The 13,049-nt window shown below is 40.1% G+C and overlaps 1 protein-coding gene across 1 annotated transcript in view; it reads left to right on the top strand.

Annotated features, from left to right (window-relative positions):
* MTTP (microsomal triglyceride transfer protein) overlaps positions 1–13,049 on the top strand; it is a 75,836-nt gene that overhangs the window by 12,591 nt on the left and 50,196 nt on the right. The window contains 1 exon segment of the mRNA XM_078148451.1: positions 9,740–9,927. Coding sequence (XP_078004577.1) covers positions 9,740–9,927 — 188 coding nt within the window.

The raw sequence follows: 13,049 nt of genomic DNA, 5'->3' as shown, positions 1-13,049 counted from the left end.
CCTCTTTTTAAGAGCCCCAGTCTAAGGCATCAGTGTATACTTGGGCAGCACTTTAAAAGTCCAGTAAAAGGTCCATGTGGCTGAGCTTGGCAGCCTGGGGAGCATCTAATGATCTGTTGAGAAACAGAACTACTGATAAGAGTCTCTAACATTAAGCTGAATTATATGATTCCTTGAGAAATAGTGGAGAAAGGAGTTGCTTTGAGTTATCAGCTTTTCCACTTTCTGTTGATCTGGAAATGTATTTCTAGAAGCATCTAACAGGGCACTTTTTAAGGTGTTTTTCCCCAGTATGAAATATCCAGTGTCATAAAATATGGGAAGTGTGATGTTTGGGATCGCTAATAATTAGAGATGCACATGCTGTGCGTGCCAAGTATATTAATAAAGAGCACAAGACTTCACAGCTGTCCCTACCCAGACACTGCAACCTTCTGTATTATACAGTATCATGATTTAATTATAGAATTGGCACGGTCCTTTTAATGACTGACACCTATTTGTTAATAGTCCACACTGAAAACCAGTCTGTGCTCAACTTTTGACCCCAATCTGATATCTCAAAATATTGGCCCTTGGGATAAACCATTAAAGTTTGGGTAAGCTATCCATTAAGCCTCCATGTTTGGGGGCCTGGGGGTGGTAGAAGAAGAATAGGAGATGTGGGTGGTTCCTTAAGGACAGGAGATGTTGGTGGAGTTTAGGATAGGAGAAAGAATTAAGGACTAGAGTGGAGGTTGGGATATAGCAAGGATATATTCCAAGGGTAAAGAAATCAAAGGCTTTAAATTGTCAATCTCTTCTTATTTACACTTATTAATGACATTCCATTCCTTCTCAGCCCAGGCCACAGGCTTTCCTGATTTCAGTCCTTCTAATTTTGGCTCTGAAAACCTCCCTCCCACTTTCGTACCCCTAAGTTTCCCCTCTTTCCTTCCAACAGTCTTCTGGAATAGCTGCTATGTCGTGATCATATTTTCTTTTCTCTTAATATTTATTAATATTTTTTGTCATACCATCACCAAAATTTCCCTCCTGAGAAGGCTGTATTCAGAATTGGTCAGTACATTGTGCAGCGTACCATACCTAAGGGCCTTCCGCTTCTGCAAAGGCGTGCTCACATTTTCTGTGGCTGTTCTTTTATGTGTTCACCTTCTTGCCCTGGAAACCTAGGAGGTGCTGCGTAAATGCTTGTTGATTTGTTGGCTAGTGGTAGCTTTCAGCCCCGTGGGATTCTTTCTTAGTCCTTAGCAGCAAGTGCTGTGCTATAGATCGATACCGTTCCTCTTCCTTTCTCTGTTAGTTTTCACGCTACTTTCTTTACTTTTCAAAAATTTGTGTCTCACAGTTTAGTTCTGTGTCCTGCCCCTAAAACGTGCTGCTAATGTTTTTTGTGTGGCCCTTTTCCATTCCAGCTTCATCCTCCTTCCTCTTAGACTTTAATGCCAAGCTTGCTTTTTCATAATTTAATTTGTTATTTAATTAATTAGCCTAACCTTATATAAATCATATGTTATTATATGTATAACAGATTATTTAATTAATGCAGCATAAGAGCATTTCAGCATATACCATTAACTTTGATAACTTCTAGCCCTTTTTTTACCTCAGTCTATGTAACACATCTTGTCACCTGTAGACGTTGCTTTTGTTTCTTTATCCTTTATTGTTTTTAAAACTTTCCACCACTTAGCTCTCTTTTGCTCTCAGCTGTTCCTAATTCCTTCTACCCATTATTTACACCCTCTTCTCTCATTCCCTGGCATTTCCTCTACTGATTTGTGTGTTTTTACTCCAAAGCTCTACCCACTTTTTAATCATTTTGTTCTTCTCTTCAGATCTCAGCTGTTGCTTACCTCTACCTTATCTTCTTGTTTAAGCCAATTAACTGTTATTCTGTTCGTTTGAGCTTGACTAAACAAGATGGAAATTCATTTTGAAGCCAGTTCCGGAGAAGGTCCCTAAAACTAAGGAGATTATACTGCTTCTAATTAAATTCTGGGGTACAAGTCACAAGATTTGTACTGAAATGTCGGTTTTTTGGTTGGGGAAAGCTCTGAACTTGGAATCATCTGACTTGTATTCAAATGTTTGATCGTTTACTACCTTGGGCTAATCAGATGAGCTCTCTGGGCCTCACCGGACTCATCTGTAAAATAAGGGGGTTGAATTAGGTGGCCTTTGAAATGCCTTTCAAATTTAAGTATGTGATCCAATGAATCTTTACCTTTATCTTTATCTACAACATGGAACACAACCCTGCAGCATATAAAGCTAGTCATATGTGAAGTAATGGGAAGAGGGTTAAATGATCCTCCATGTCTAGGGGGCTAAAAGTAGAAATAATACACCCAGATAAATACTAAAAGGGGAAAAAAGATAACAGGAAAGCGGTAATAACACACTTAGGCATCTGTTTCCACAAATATATGTGTATTTGTACATGTATATATGTGTGTATGTGTGTGTATATAAAAATATATACATGTTTTATATATATATGTAGATGTATAATATATGTATATGTGTGCAAGTCACTGGGAGTTTCAGATGTGTGAGGAAGAAATTTTGGGAAAGGAAAGATATTTTCTTACTATACTTATTTAAAATAATGCCTGCTTCTTGCTCATGGGAATGGTCAAAAGTTATTGTTACCATGCATTATTTTGATTAGTAATAGAAAAGTTCAAAGAAAAAAACACAGCAGAGAGTCATTATGGAATGAGAGCATTTTGAATCATCATTACAGAATATTAAGGAAAGGCAATTTTTTCTAAAATAAATTTTTTATAGGCAAATATAACCTGCTATTTCCCCTCAAACAAGTACCCCTCACTTTTCTTGGTTTCTAAGCTGCTTCATTCAAATGGCGATGGTCAAAAGCTATTCTCTTCTATTGTATTGTTTTCGTGTTATTTTGATGAGTAAGAGGAAAATTTTCAGAACAAAACAAATTTAAAAAAAACAAATGGACATGTTTTGGCAGCATTTGGAAATATTTTTTATTTTAAAATTATACTGTATTATTTTAATTATATTTTTAGAAACGGCAATGACTGTGTGGGCTGGATGAGGGCCCATTTCCATTTTTGTGGAAAGAGGAGTGGAATCAGTACCTATGATTTCACAAGGTTCAGGGAGCTCCTGGTGGGGAATCTCCTTTTCCCAAAGCAGATTGGCAGCTGTTCCACAATTTCTAGTTTTGAAGAATTGTCTGCGGCCCTGATAAAGTGACTCGTCCAGGGTGATATTGCCAGTATATGTCACATGCAGGACTGGAGCTCAGGACTTCCTTGCTAGGAGGCTGGCCCTCTATCAATTCCCCTAATCTTTCTTTAAATAATTTTTCTTTCTTTCAGTTCAATTGAATAAACATTTACTAAGCACCTACTGTGTGCCAGGTACTATGTTAAGCACTTAGGGTACAAATAAGGAAAAGATCAGCTCTTGGCCTCAGAGAGTTTGCAATCTAATGGAGCAATTTACAATCTAATCTTCTAACAAACGAGGCACTGTTTCCACAATGACAAACCCCTGAACAAAGTTTTAAGGGGCAAAGACTTTAAGGAAATAAAAGAATTAATGATAAGTCAAAGGTCCAGCCGCCACTATTTGCTCTTACTTTGGCAGATTCCTGGATAAAGCATGTATCTCTTAGTTGAGAGAGGCAAATAGGACATGCCCTTAATTTATTTATTAAGCATTTCCTACTGTCATTATTATCAGACCATTTTAAACAGCCATGGCCTAGAGATGAAGGAATGCTCTTGTGAAGAATTATCAGTTTCTATCCCCGTTGTCCATCATCACGCTTAATAAATTATGAAATAAAGCACTGCCTATGTGTGACTGCTCAGTACATAGTAGACCCTTAATATGTGCTTGTTAACCGGTGAAGTATAGACTGTGTGTGCTCTTGTTAGGTGTTCCATCTGACATTTGGCATGCTGTAGTGCATGCGGCTCACACTGGCTTGTGTGCCTCCTTCTTCAAGCCTGGGAGAAGTCAGGATGTCTCTTTATTAACCAGATGTTACTACACTGATGTGGTCAGCTCCATGGTTTTCGTTTTATTTTGGTTTTGAGACTAGGGCTCTCCTTATTTTATCAGGCTAGAAGTGCAGCAGCTACCCATGGACCTGATCCCACTGAGGACCACATGGGAGTTTTGGCCCATTTTATGTCTCACAGGGACGAGTTGCCTTTTCTTAGGCAGCCTATGGCCTTCTGCTCCCGGGGTTGACCATGTTGTTTCTAGACTGAGTTCCAATTGGCTGTAGTCCTACCGCAGCTCACAGCTCCCATTCCCGAGCAGTCCACCGGCCTGGGCCTCCCGTAGTAGCAGAAATGACAGGTGCACCACCATCTGCAGCAGCCTCAGGGGTTTTGTTAAGGTCTCTCTGGCACATGCGCAAAAGTTCCTCTCCTGCTACCACATTACCCGTGGCTGAGCAAGTTTTTTGGGGAAAATCCCACTGTGACTGCCAGTGACACATTAAAAAAAAGATAGGAACCTAATAAAAATGGTAGCACAGTTTTGTATGTATTAAATGGTTAAGAGAAACATAAATATGACAATAAATAGTGGTGTAATCTGTGGCCTTAGGCTGCGGTTCTGGCTGTATCCTGGAATCCACTGGGTCTGGGCTGGTCCAGTGGATGATTATGATGGTTACAGGTGAGAAGGTTGGCCTCTTTGGGCCTCAACTCTGAGTCTCGGAGGCTGAGACTATAGCCAGGGAGGAGGGTAGGGGTGGGTAGTTGTGAACTAACCCTCCTTCACCCATCACTCCTGTATGCGCCAGAAGATATGCAATAAATATGACTATCTGCCTAGAAAAAGATGTGCAGTTTGCTTGTGGGTGTCAGAAGACTTGCAGTTCTTAAGTTATTATGAAGTAGTCTGATTTTCTGTATTCTTACTGTTTGATGCCTTGACTGATGAATAATACCAACCTTTAAGTGAACTTAAGCCTATTCAGTATTGGAAAAGGAACTATTTGGTGAGTGACTCCCTATGGGTAACTTCATACAGAAAGAAGCTCATTGAAACATATTTTTCAAGAGAGACTGAAATAGTGATGTTTGGAAAATAAATATCTCCTTAAAAAGGGTACAGGGACAACGAGTAAATAGAGTGGAGAGGGATAGAGCTCCAGCCCTGGAGTCAGGAGGACCGGAGTTCAAATCCAGCCTCAGACACTTACTAGCTATGTGACCCTGGGCAAGTCACTTAACCCCAATTGCCTCCAAAAATAAAATAAAATAACCTATCAAAGGCGCCTCACTTAAAAAAAAAAAGCTCACATAAGCAAACTTGAAATTAAAAATATCCTGCTTGTTCTCTAATATGTCACTCTGTTGGAACAAATTCACATTTTCCAAACAAGCATTAAGGCAGAACTGACTATATAGGAAAGGCTCAGGCTTGCTACTCACCTATCTGACATCTAGAATTTTCCTTTTCTTGTTTTTCTTCTCGTTCAGAGAAAATAGAAGATCAGTAGTCTATGGCTATACTCTGTATTGTACATATGGAAAATAAAAAGAAAACTACATCCAATCATCTCCTGAACCTATAACCTCTTTCTAATCCTCCAAGATTTCCAGAGTTATGGAAGATTGAGGGGAGGGAGTTGTATGTTTGTGACTCCTTTCAGGGTCAGGAAATCATACCAAAAGAAATATGGTGGAAGAAAGCTATCCTTCTCTAGACTCACCAGCCATTGAGGTTTCTTAAATCAGGACCCCACTCATGATGCTGATCCATTGTGGTTGGAAGCTTGTATCTCTGCTGGACTAATGATCCCCAGTAGAATCTTTGGGTCAGATGGTGGCACTCCCATAGCAGACTGCATGCTAAGGCCACCCAGTCCCTGCTAGCTATGTGGTGCACAGAGCTACTGCCTCATTCACTGCTCCTCCCTTCAATTCTCCCAGCACTAAGCCTCTCTCAAGGGCAAAGAAAGGACTGGAAGATCTTTCGCTTCCATCTATTATGAGACACTGTCTCTCTATCTTTATTTGCTTTGTTTTTCACTGTGAGTTTGACCTACCTCATAGACACTTGGTGAATGGGGAAGGGCATAGTAACCCAAATTACCATCACCTCGGACCCTGGGATAAATAACAAATCAAAGATAAGAGCACGTGGAATAGGTACCAGTTATAATTAGGACATATGAGAAGTAACCCTCTGGCAGGTTAGTCTTTTGTAAAAGAAGAGTTGAAGGGTTACCTGTCTACAGACTATCTCCCCAGGAAGCCTGAAAACTTGTTTGTAGTTCCACCATCAGACATTCCTCTTTTGGCTAATGCATTTTGACCACTTGGGGTGTGCCTTATTGAAATACATAAAGGCATTAAAAGGAGAAGGCGAAAGTGTTTAAAAATCACTTATAGAATTAAAGATTGAAAGGGCCATCAAATTAGGGTCGAATTTCTAAAGGGTTCAATTTAACATGAACTCAAAATTTCAGCATAAACTTTTAGGGGCAAGGAACAGAAATGAGGAGATCATTGATTTAAAGCTAGAGGCACTTGGAGGTCATCCAGTCCAGTTCCATGACTTTACAGATGTAGTGATGACCCCAGGAACCTAAGGATTCGCTCTGGGCTCCAGAAGGGCCTGGATTCCAGACCCCCATCTTCCTGAGTCAGCTCTCTATCTCCCGCCTCTTCCTTGGCTCGGCTGGAAAGTTGATCTCGTTTAATCAATCTTCAAAAGAAGATGAATTTAAGGTTCCACTTATGGTTCCTTTATTTTCTTTTCTTCATTTGTATGTTAAAGGCAAGTGCCCTCATCTGTGTGTGTGTGTGTGTGTGTGTGTGTGTGTGTATAAGAGAGAGAGAGAGAATGAGAGAGAAAGAGAGACTGACTATTTTTAAGGTAAAGGATTAAGAAGACAGCCTGCTTTAATGGATAGAAATACTTCTGATAGTGTGACCCTGGGCAAGTCATGTCTCTTCTAATGGTCCCTAGACAATTTTTTAAGACTATAAATTGCAGAGCAGTTGCTGATCTGTGTTGGTAGGAGTTTCCTAGGAATTCCAGACCCAGATATAATCACAGGTCTTAAGCAATTTTTTTTTTTGCTTTTTGGCGAGGCAGTTGGGGTTAAGTGACTTGCTCAGGGTCACACAGCTAGTAAGTGTCAAGTGTCTGAGGCTGGAAAAAAAACCAAAACTTTTTTAAAAGAGAAATGGAGGTAGGTACTAAGAGATGAAAATAAGAAAAGGGTGTTGAGGAAGTTATTTTCCAAGGTTTGAATATTATTTCTCCCCCACTCTTCAATTTGAAAATTTTATCCCCCTTTTTTTAATCTGAAAATTATGCTGTGGTGTGTTATTGTTTACTGGAGTCTTTGTCTTCCTTGTAGCATTTTATCATAAAAGAAATACCTCACCTCCACGGAGACCAGAGTTTTCTGGCATTAATCATATGTGCATTTAAAAAAAAAAACCTGTGCCCCCTGTGTGGCATGCCCTGAATGGCTCCTGACTGCTGAGCCTTAATCTTAGCTCCACTGTAAAGCTGTATTGGGACTCCTTTTTTGGTCTCTGAAATCCTAGAACCTTAGACACAAAAGGAACCTTGGCGATAAGCTGGATCACTTGTCTAGTTACAAGCCCTTCATTTGACAAATAAGGGAATAGGCAACTCGCTCGATTTCACACAATTAGTGCCACAATATTTTAAAAATCAATTTAGTTCATGCCTTTGTTTTTCTGTCTTTTATCTCTACATAAATCCCCTCCCTTTTCCCCTCGTCATAGAGTCATCTCATGTAACAAAGAATAAAAAGGAGGAAAAAAGACACTTTAGAAAAACTAACCAACCATGAGCTGTCTATATATACAAAGTTCCACATCCATTGTCCCCCATCTATTCAAAGAAAGGAGGAAGATAAATTTTCTTAGCTCTTCTTTGCGTCAAAGCTTGATCATTATGCTTACATAATATTTGATTTTGTTTTGTTTTTCACATTTACATTATTGTATTCATTGTGTATCTTGCTCTGTGGGTTCTGCTTGCTTCATTCGGCATCGACTTATGTCAGTCTCCCTAAGCTCCTTCCAATTCCTCATAGTCATCATTTCTTAAAGTGTGGTCATTTTCCATTTCATTTACTTAACCAATTTTTTTAGTCGTGCCTTAATTGATGGGTATCTGCTCTGTTTGTTGCAAGTTCTTTAAAGAGCATTTTAAATAAATTATTTCTAATTCTCTCTTGAGAGGAGTGGGGAAACTGTTATTGCTATTACTTTAAGTACTAGATTCTATGTAGCGTTTGGATAAAACGTGACATTCATTTGCTCCTGGCCAGGTACCATTGCTTCATGGCTTTGGTGCTGGGAGAGATCTGAGAACTGTCCAGGCCAACCCCCTCCTTTTACAGAAGAGAAAAATGAGGCTCAGAGGCAGAAAATAACTGCCCAAGAGCCCAGAGGTAGGAGGTAGCAAAGAAGAGGTTCAAACCCAGCTCACGTTTCTCTATGCTCATGTTCCGGCCACTGCACAAAGTTGCTTCCTTGATTTTGTGATAAGATACTACAGGAAACCTCATTTATTTAGAGTTTGCTAAGTGATTCTTCAAAGGCAAGTTGCAATGAAATTTATCTTACGATGTACAAGAAGAATTTGCTCAACAAGTAGGCATAGCAGATTAGATTGGAGAAATGGTTAGCCTAGTTAAGAACCTATTTTTAAACATTAAATGTTTTTATTAAACTTTTCCAGCAAAAAAAGCCCCTGCTAATTATAAGCAATTCTTATCGGTTCACTAAAGTCAATTTTGCTAGAACCTCTACCAGGTACCATATAGTAAATTAATTTATTTTGCCGTATGTACTTGAAGCAAAGTAAGGTGCTCCTGGGGAGAATGTAGGCAGGAAGACCTTAGGGCAGTCTGCTTCTGGAGCCTCATCCCTGTGTGGCCATGGGGGAATCACTTGACCTCAGGCAATCTTCACCTTTTGGGTATTATGGACCCCTTTGGCATTCTGCTGAAGCCTCTGGACCCCTTTCAGGAAACATGCATAAGGAGGATGAGAAAAGGAAGGGAATAAGCACTGATTAAGCACCTGCCACATGCCAGGCATTGTGTTAAGCACATGCTAAATATTAGCTCATTGAATCCTCACAACAACCTTGGGAGGTCGGAGTTGTTATTATCCCCATTTTATAAAGGAGAAGACTAAGAGAGGTTAAGTGACTTTCCCAGGGTTGTACAGCAAAGTAAGTGTCTGAGGCAGGTTTTGAACTCAGATCATTATAATTACTGGAGTCAGCATACTTGAGCCAGCTCCTAGGGCTCTCAAGAACTGATTGTTAAATTTTCAGTGTGAACATTTATAGCTAGGAAATTGGCAAAGGCTACACATCAGAGCTTGATTTATTATTTTGTTAATTGTCTCGATTTAAGAAAGTGATGAGGAAAGACATTAATAATGAAGATTAGATTTAAAAATATGTCCTGTGTACTCCCCACCCCCAAGCTGGTTGTTAAACATTTCACCCCTGAACTCAGGTCTCCCTGATTCCAAGTCCATTGCACTAGACACCTGGTTGCCTAGAGATAAAATGCCTAGAAACATTAGAAATGATATTATGAAAGAAGAAAATTGTCGCAAACCAAAATAAATTTAGAGAATGGGGAAGCCGGGTCAACAGCCTTCTGTAGGAAATTTTTAAAATTTTAACATGCTTTTTTATGTCTTCCTTCATGTTCCTCATCCAGGCCACACTACTGGACTTTCTCTGAACAATGACAGATTGTATAAACTCACATACTCCACAGAGGTGTTTGTTAACCAGGTGGGAGAATCGCTCCAGGATGGTGTGGGCTACAAAATTTCTTCCAACGTGGATGTTGTCCTTCTGTGGAGGAATCCGGATGGGGATGATGAACAGCTGATTAAAGTCACGGTGAGCATTTTCTCTTCTTGGGACAGAAAACCTACATGTCAGGGAAAATTCTGGAGACGGGCAGCCACTCAGAGCAAGTGGCTGTGTTCTTATGTGTTTGTAACCAATCACTAAAGTGGATCTGTGGGTTTTATCTGCCACAGAACTTGGTTAGCCATATTCTGCACCACCAGAAAGGTGTCTACTTCTGGGTACCACACTTTAAGGAAAACACTGACAAATGAGAGGATGCGCAAGGGAGAATGACCAAGTAAATAAGGCAAGGCACGTCACGGGGAGAAGATTTAGAGGATCACTGAGCTTAGAGGAAGGGAACTTAAAGGCTAATGAGCCCATCCCTCTCATTTTACAGATGAGAAAACTCAGACTGAGAAATGGTTAAGTGACTCACCCAAGGTCACACAGCTAAGTAAGGGTCTGAAGCAAGACTTGAACTCAAGTATTCCTCACTCCCAAGCCCAGAATTCAGCACCACCTAACTGCCTCTGTTAAGAATTACTGATGCTGTCTTTTACTGATCACTCCATACAGTCACACTGTACAACCCTCTCTTGTAACCATTAAGTACAGTACAGGCAAGCAAACGAATCAACAGATTGGCCATGTTGTATCACACATGCGTCCTCAAGCACCTTGGGTCCACCACCCTTCTGTGAGAAGCAGCAGACACATGCTGCCATCTGTCTTCTAACAATACAGTTCTTTGCTCCATTGATCAGAGTTCCAAAGGCTTTCCGTGTAGTTTTCCTTTACATTGTTGTGTGAGCTGTATAAATTGTTTTCGTGGTTCTACTTATTTTGTTTGTATCAGTTCATGTAAGTCTTTCTAAGTTTCTCTGAATTCTTCATTTTCATCATTCCTTACGATACAATATTCATGTATTACAGTTTGTTCAGCCTTTCCCCAAATGATACAAACCCACTTTGTTTCTAGTCTTTTGCTATTACAAAAAGTGTTGGTACAATTTCTTTTTAAATATATGGGACTTTCCCTCCTTTTTCTTTTAACCCCCTTGAGGTGTCTTATGCTCATTTATTATGATTTTTAGTGTGTGTTGCTTCTGAGGACAGAAGCAGGATTAGTGGACAGAAGTTATAAGGAAGCAGATATTCTCTCTAAATAGAGAACATTTTAACAATTGGAGCTGTCCAGCAGTGGAAGAAACAGGGCTTCATATCAACCAGCACCGAATGACCAGCTACCTAGCATGTTGTAGAAGGGATTTGGGCGTGAATTGGAGTTATTGGGTGACTGTTAACATACTTTTCAGCTTTAAAAATCTATGGCTTTCTGAGTCATTTTCTAGAACTCTAGTTTCCTGTTTCCTAAATACAGTGGAGCCCTACCAAATCCTCGATGGGTATAGCTTTGGTGGCATGAAGGGCTAAGGAAAACACCCCTTTAATGAAAGATGACTTTTGTTATATGGACACAGAGGTATGATATTACATGGAAAATGATTTGATCCAGTGCAACTGAATTTGTGGAATATTAAAATATTTTAAAATGATGTTTACTCTCAGATACATGGTCTAAGTCACTTTTGCTTCCTTATTCTTCTTGGAATGGAATGTTTATGTCTAACGTCTATATATCTTCCTAGCCTAGTTAAAAACCCAATAGTCCTTCCCACTTTTTGAGTTGTTTCTCATTGGGCTATTATCATAGTCTATAGAAAATATTGTTCTTATTCATTCGTTCACTCACTCATTCAATAAGCATTTATTTATCACTGATCAATTGTAGATCATAGTGCTAGTAACTGGAAGAAATGCAGAGTTTAAATGAGATATAGTCCCTGTATTTATGGAGTTTACAGTCCAGTATAGGGATGACACACAGGCAGGTAATTATTCTACCCAGTATTATGGGAGGGCTACACTGGAGAGCTACTCTAGACCATTGAGAGCATGGTCTAGTAAGATGAGTTCTAAGAGGGAAGGATTTTACTGACCCAGGGGATCAGGGAAAACTCCATGGAGAAGAGGGCCCTGAGATGGGCTTTAAAGGGGGAATATTTAAAGTTTGGGGCATGAAAAAGGCTGGGAGAGGGCAAGAAAGCAAGAGTGTATGCAGGGACAGTGCTAAATCAAGTCTGGCTCGAACATCAAGTCCGTACAGGGGATGATATGAGGTAAGTCGAGTAGAATACGGTGGTGCCAGCTTGGGAAGGGTCCAGGCAAAGGTTAAGGAATGCCAGGAGAAGGAATTTGCACTTGTGTTTACTTTTGTGGAAAGGACGTAAAGGTACAGACTAGATGATAGTGCAAATATGAGGATTCAGAATTGATTGAATGATTCTACTCAAAGATAATTATTAATGGTTTGGTATCAACTCAGAAGGAACTCTCGGTCTTGTATTTTCAAACATTTTGATCAGTGACTTGGATAAAGGCATAAATGGCATGCTTATCAATTCTGCAGATAATGTAAAGCTGGAAGGAATAGCTAACACACTGGATAATAGAATTCTAAGAGATCCAGAAAAGAAAGAACACTGGGACAAATTGAATAACATTAATATGATGGGGACCATTGTACAACCTTATGCAGATTCAAAAGCTCAACTTCACAAGTGCAGGATGGGGAAAGCGTGGCTAGATAGCAATTCATCTGATAAAGATCTGGGGATTTTAGTGGACTGCAAGGTCAGTAGGAGCCACCAGGGCGATATAGCATTCAGTGGGCTGCCATGGCATCACGCCTTCTAGAAATAAGGAGATGATAGTGTCTCTGTACTCTGATCTGAAGCACTGTATTCCGTTCTGGACAACGTGTTTTAGGAAGGCTGCTGATGGGGTGGAAAACATCCAGAGAAGGACAACCAGGACGGAGAAGGGTCTCATATACAGTCCCCAAAGGGACTGGGACGCTGCGTGTAGAGTAAAGAAGACTTGGGGGAACATGATAGCGGACTCCAAGTAATTGAATGGTGCTATGGTAGAGAGAATAGATTTGCTCTCCTTAGCCATAGCAGGCAGCACTAGGAGCAGTGAATGGAAGGAGACAAATTATCGAGTCTGGATATGAAGAAAAACTTTCTAACAATGAAGGCTGTACACAGATGGAATGGGCTGCATTGGGAGGCGGTGACTTCTGCCCTCCATTGGATGGCTTAAGC

This window comes from Phascolarctos cinereus, unplaced genomic scaffold (assembly GCF_003287225.1).
Source record: "Phascolarctos cinereus isolate Bilbo 61053 unplaced genomic scaffold, phaCin_HiC Scaffold_9;HRSCAF=440, whole genome shotgun sequence".
NCBI lineage: Eukaryota > Metazoa > Chordata > Mammalia > Diprotodontia > Phascolarctidae > Phascolarctos > Phascolarctos cinereus.
The sequence above is the reverse complement of the archived record's forward strand: the minus strand, read 5'-3'. Positions and strand labels throughout refer to the sequence as shown.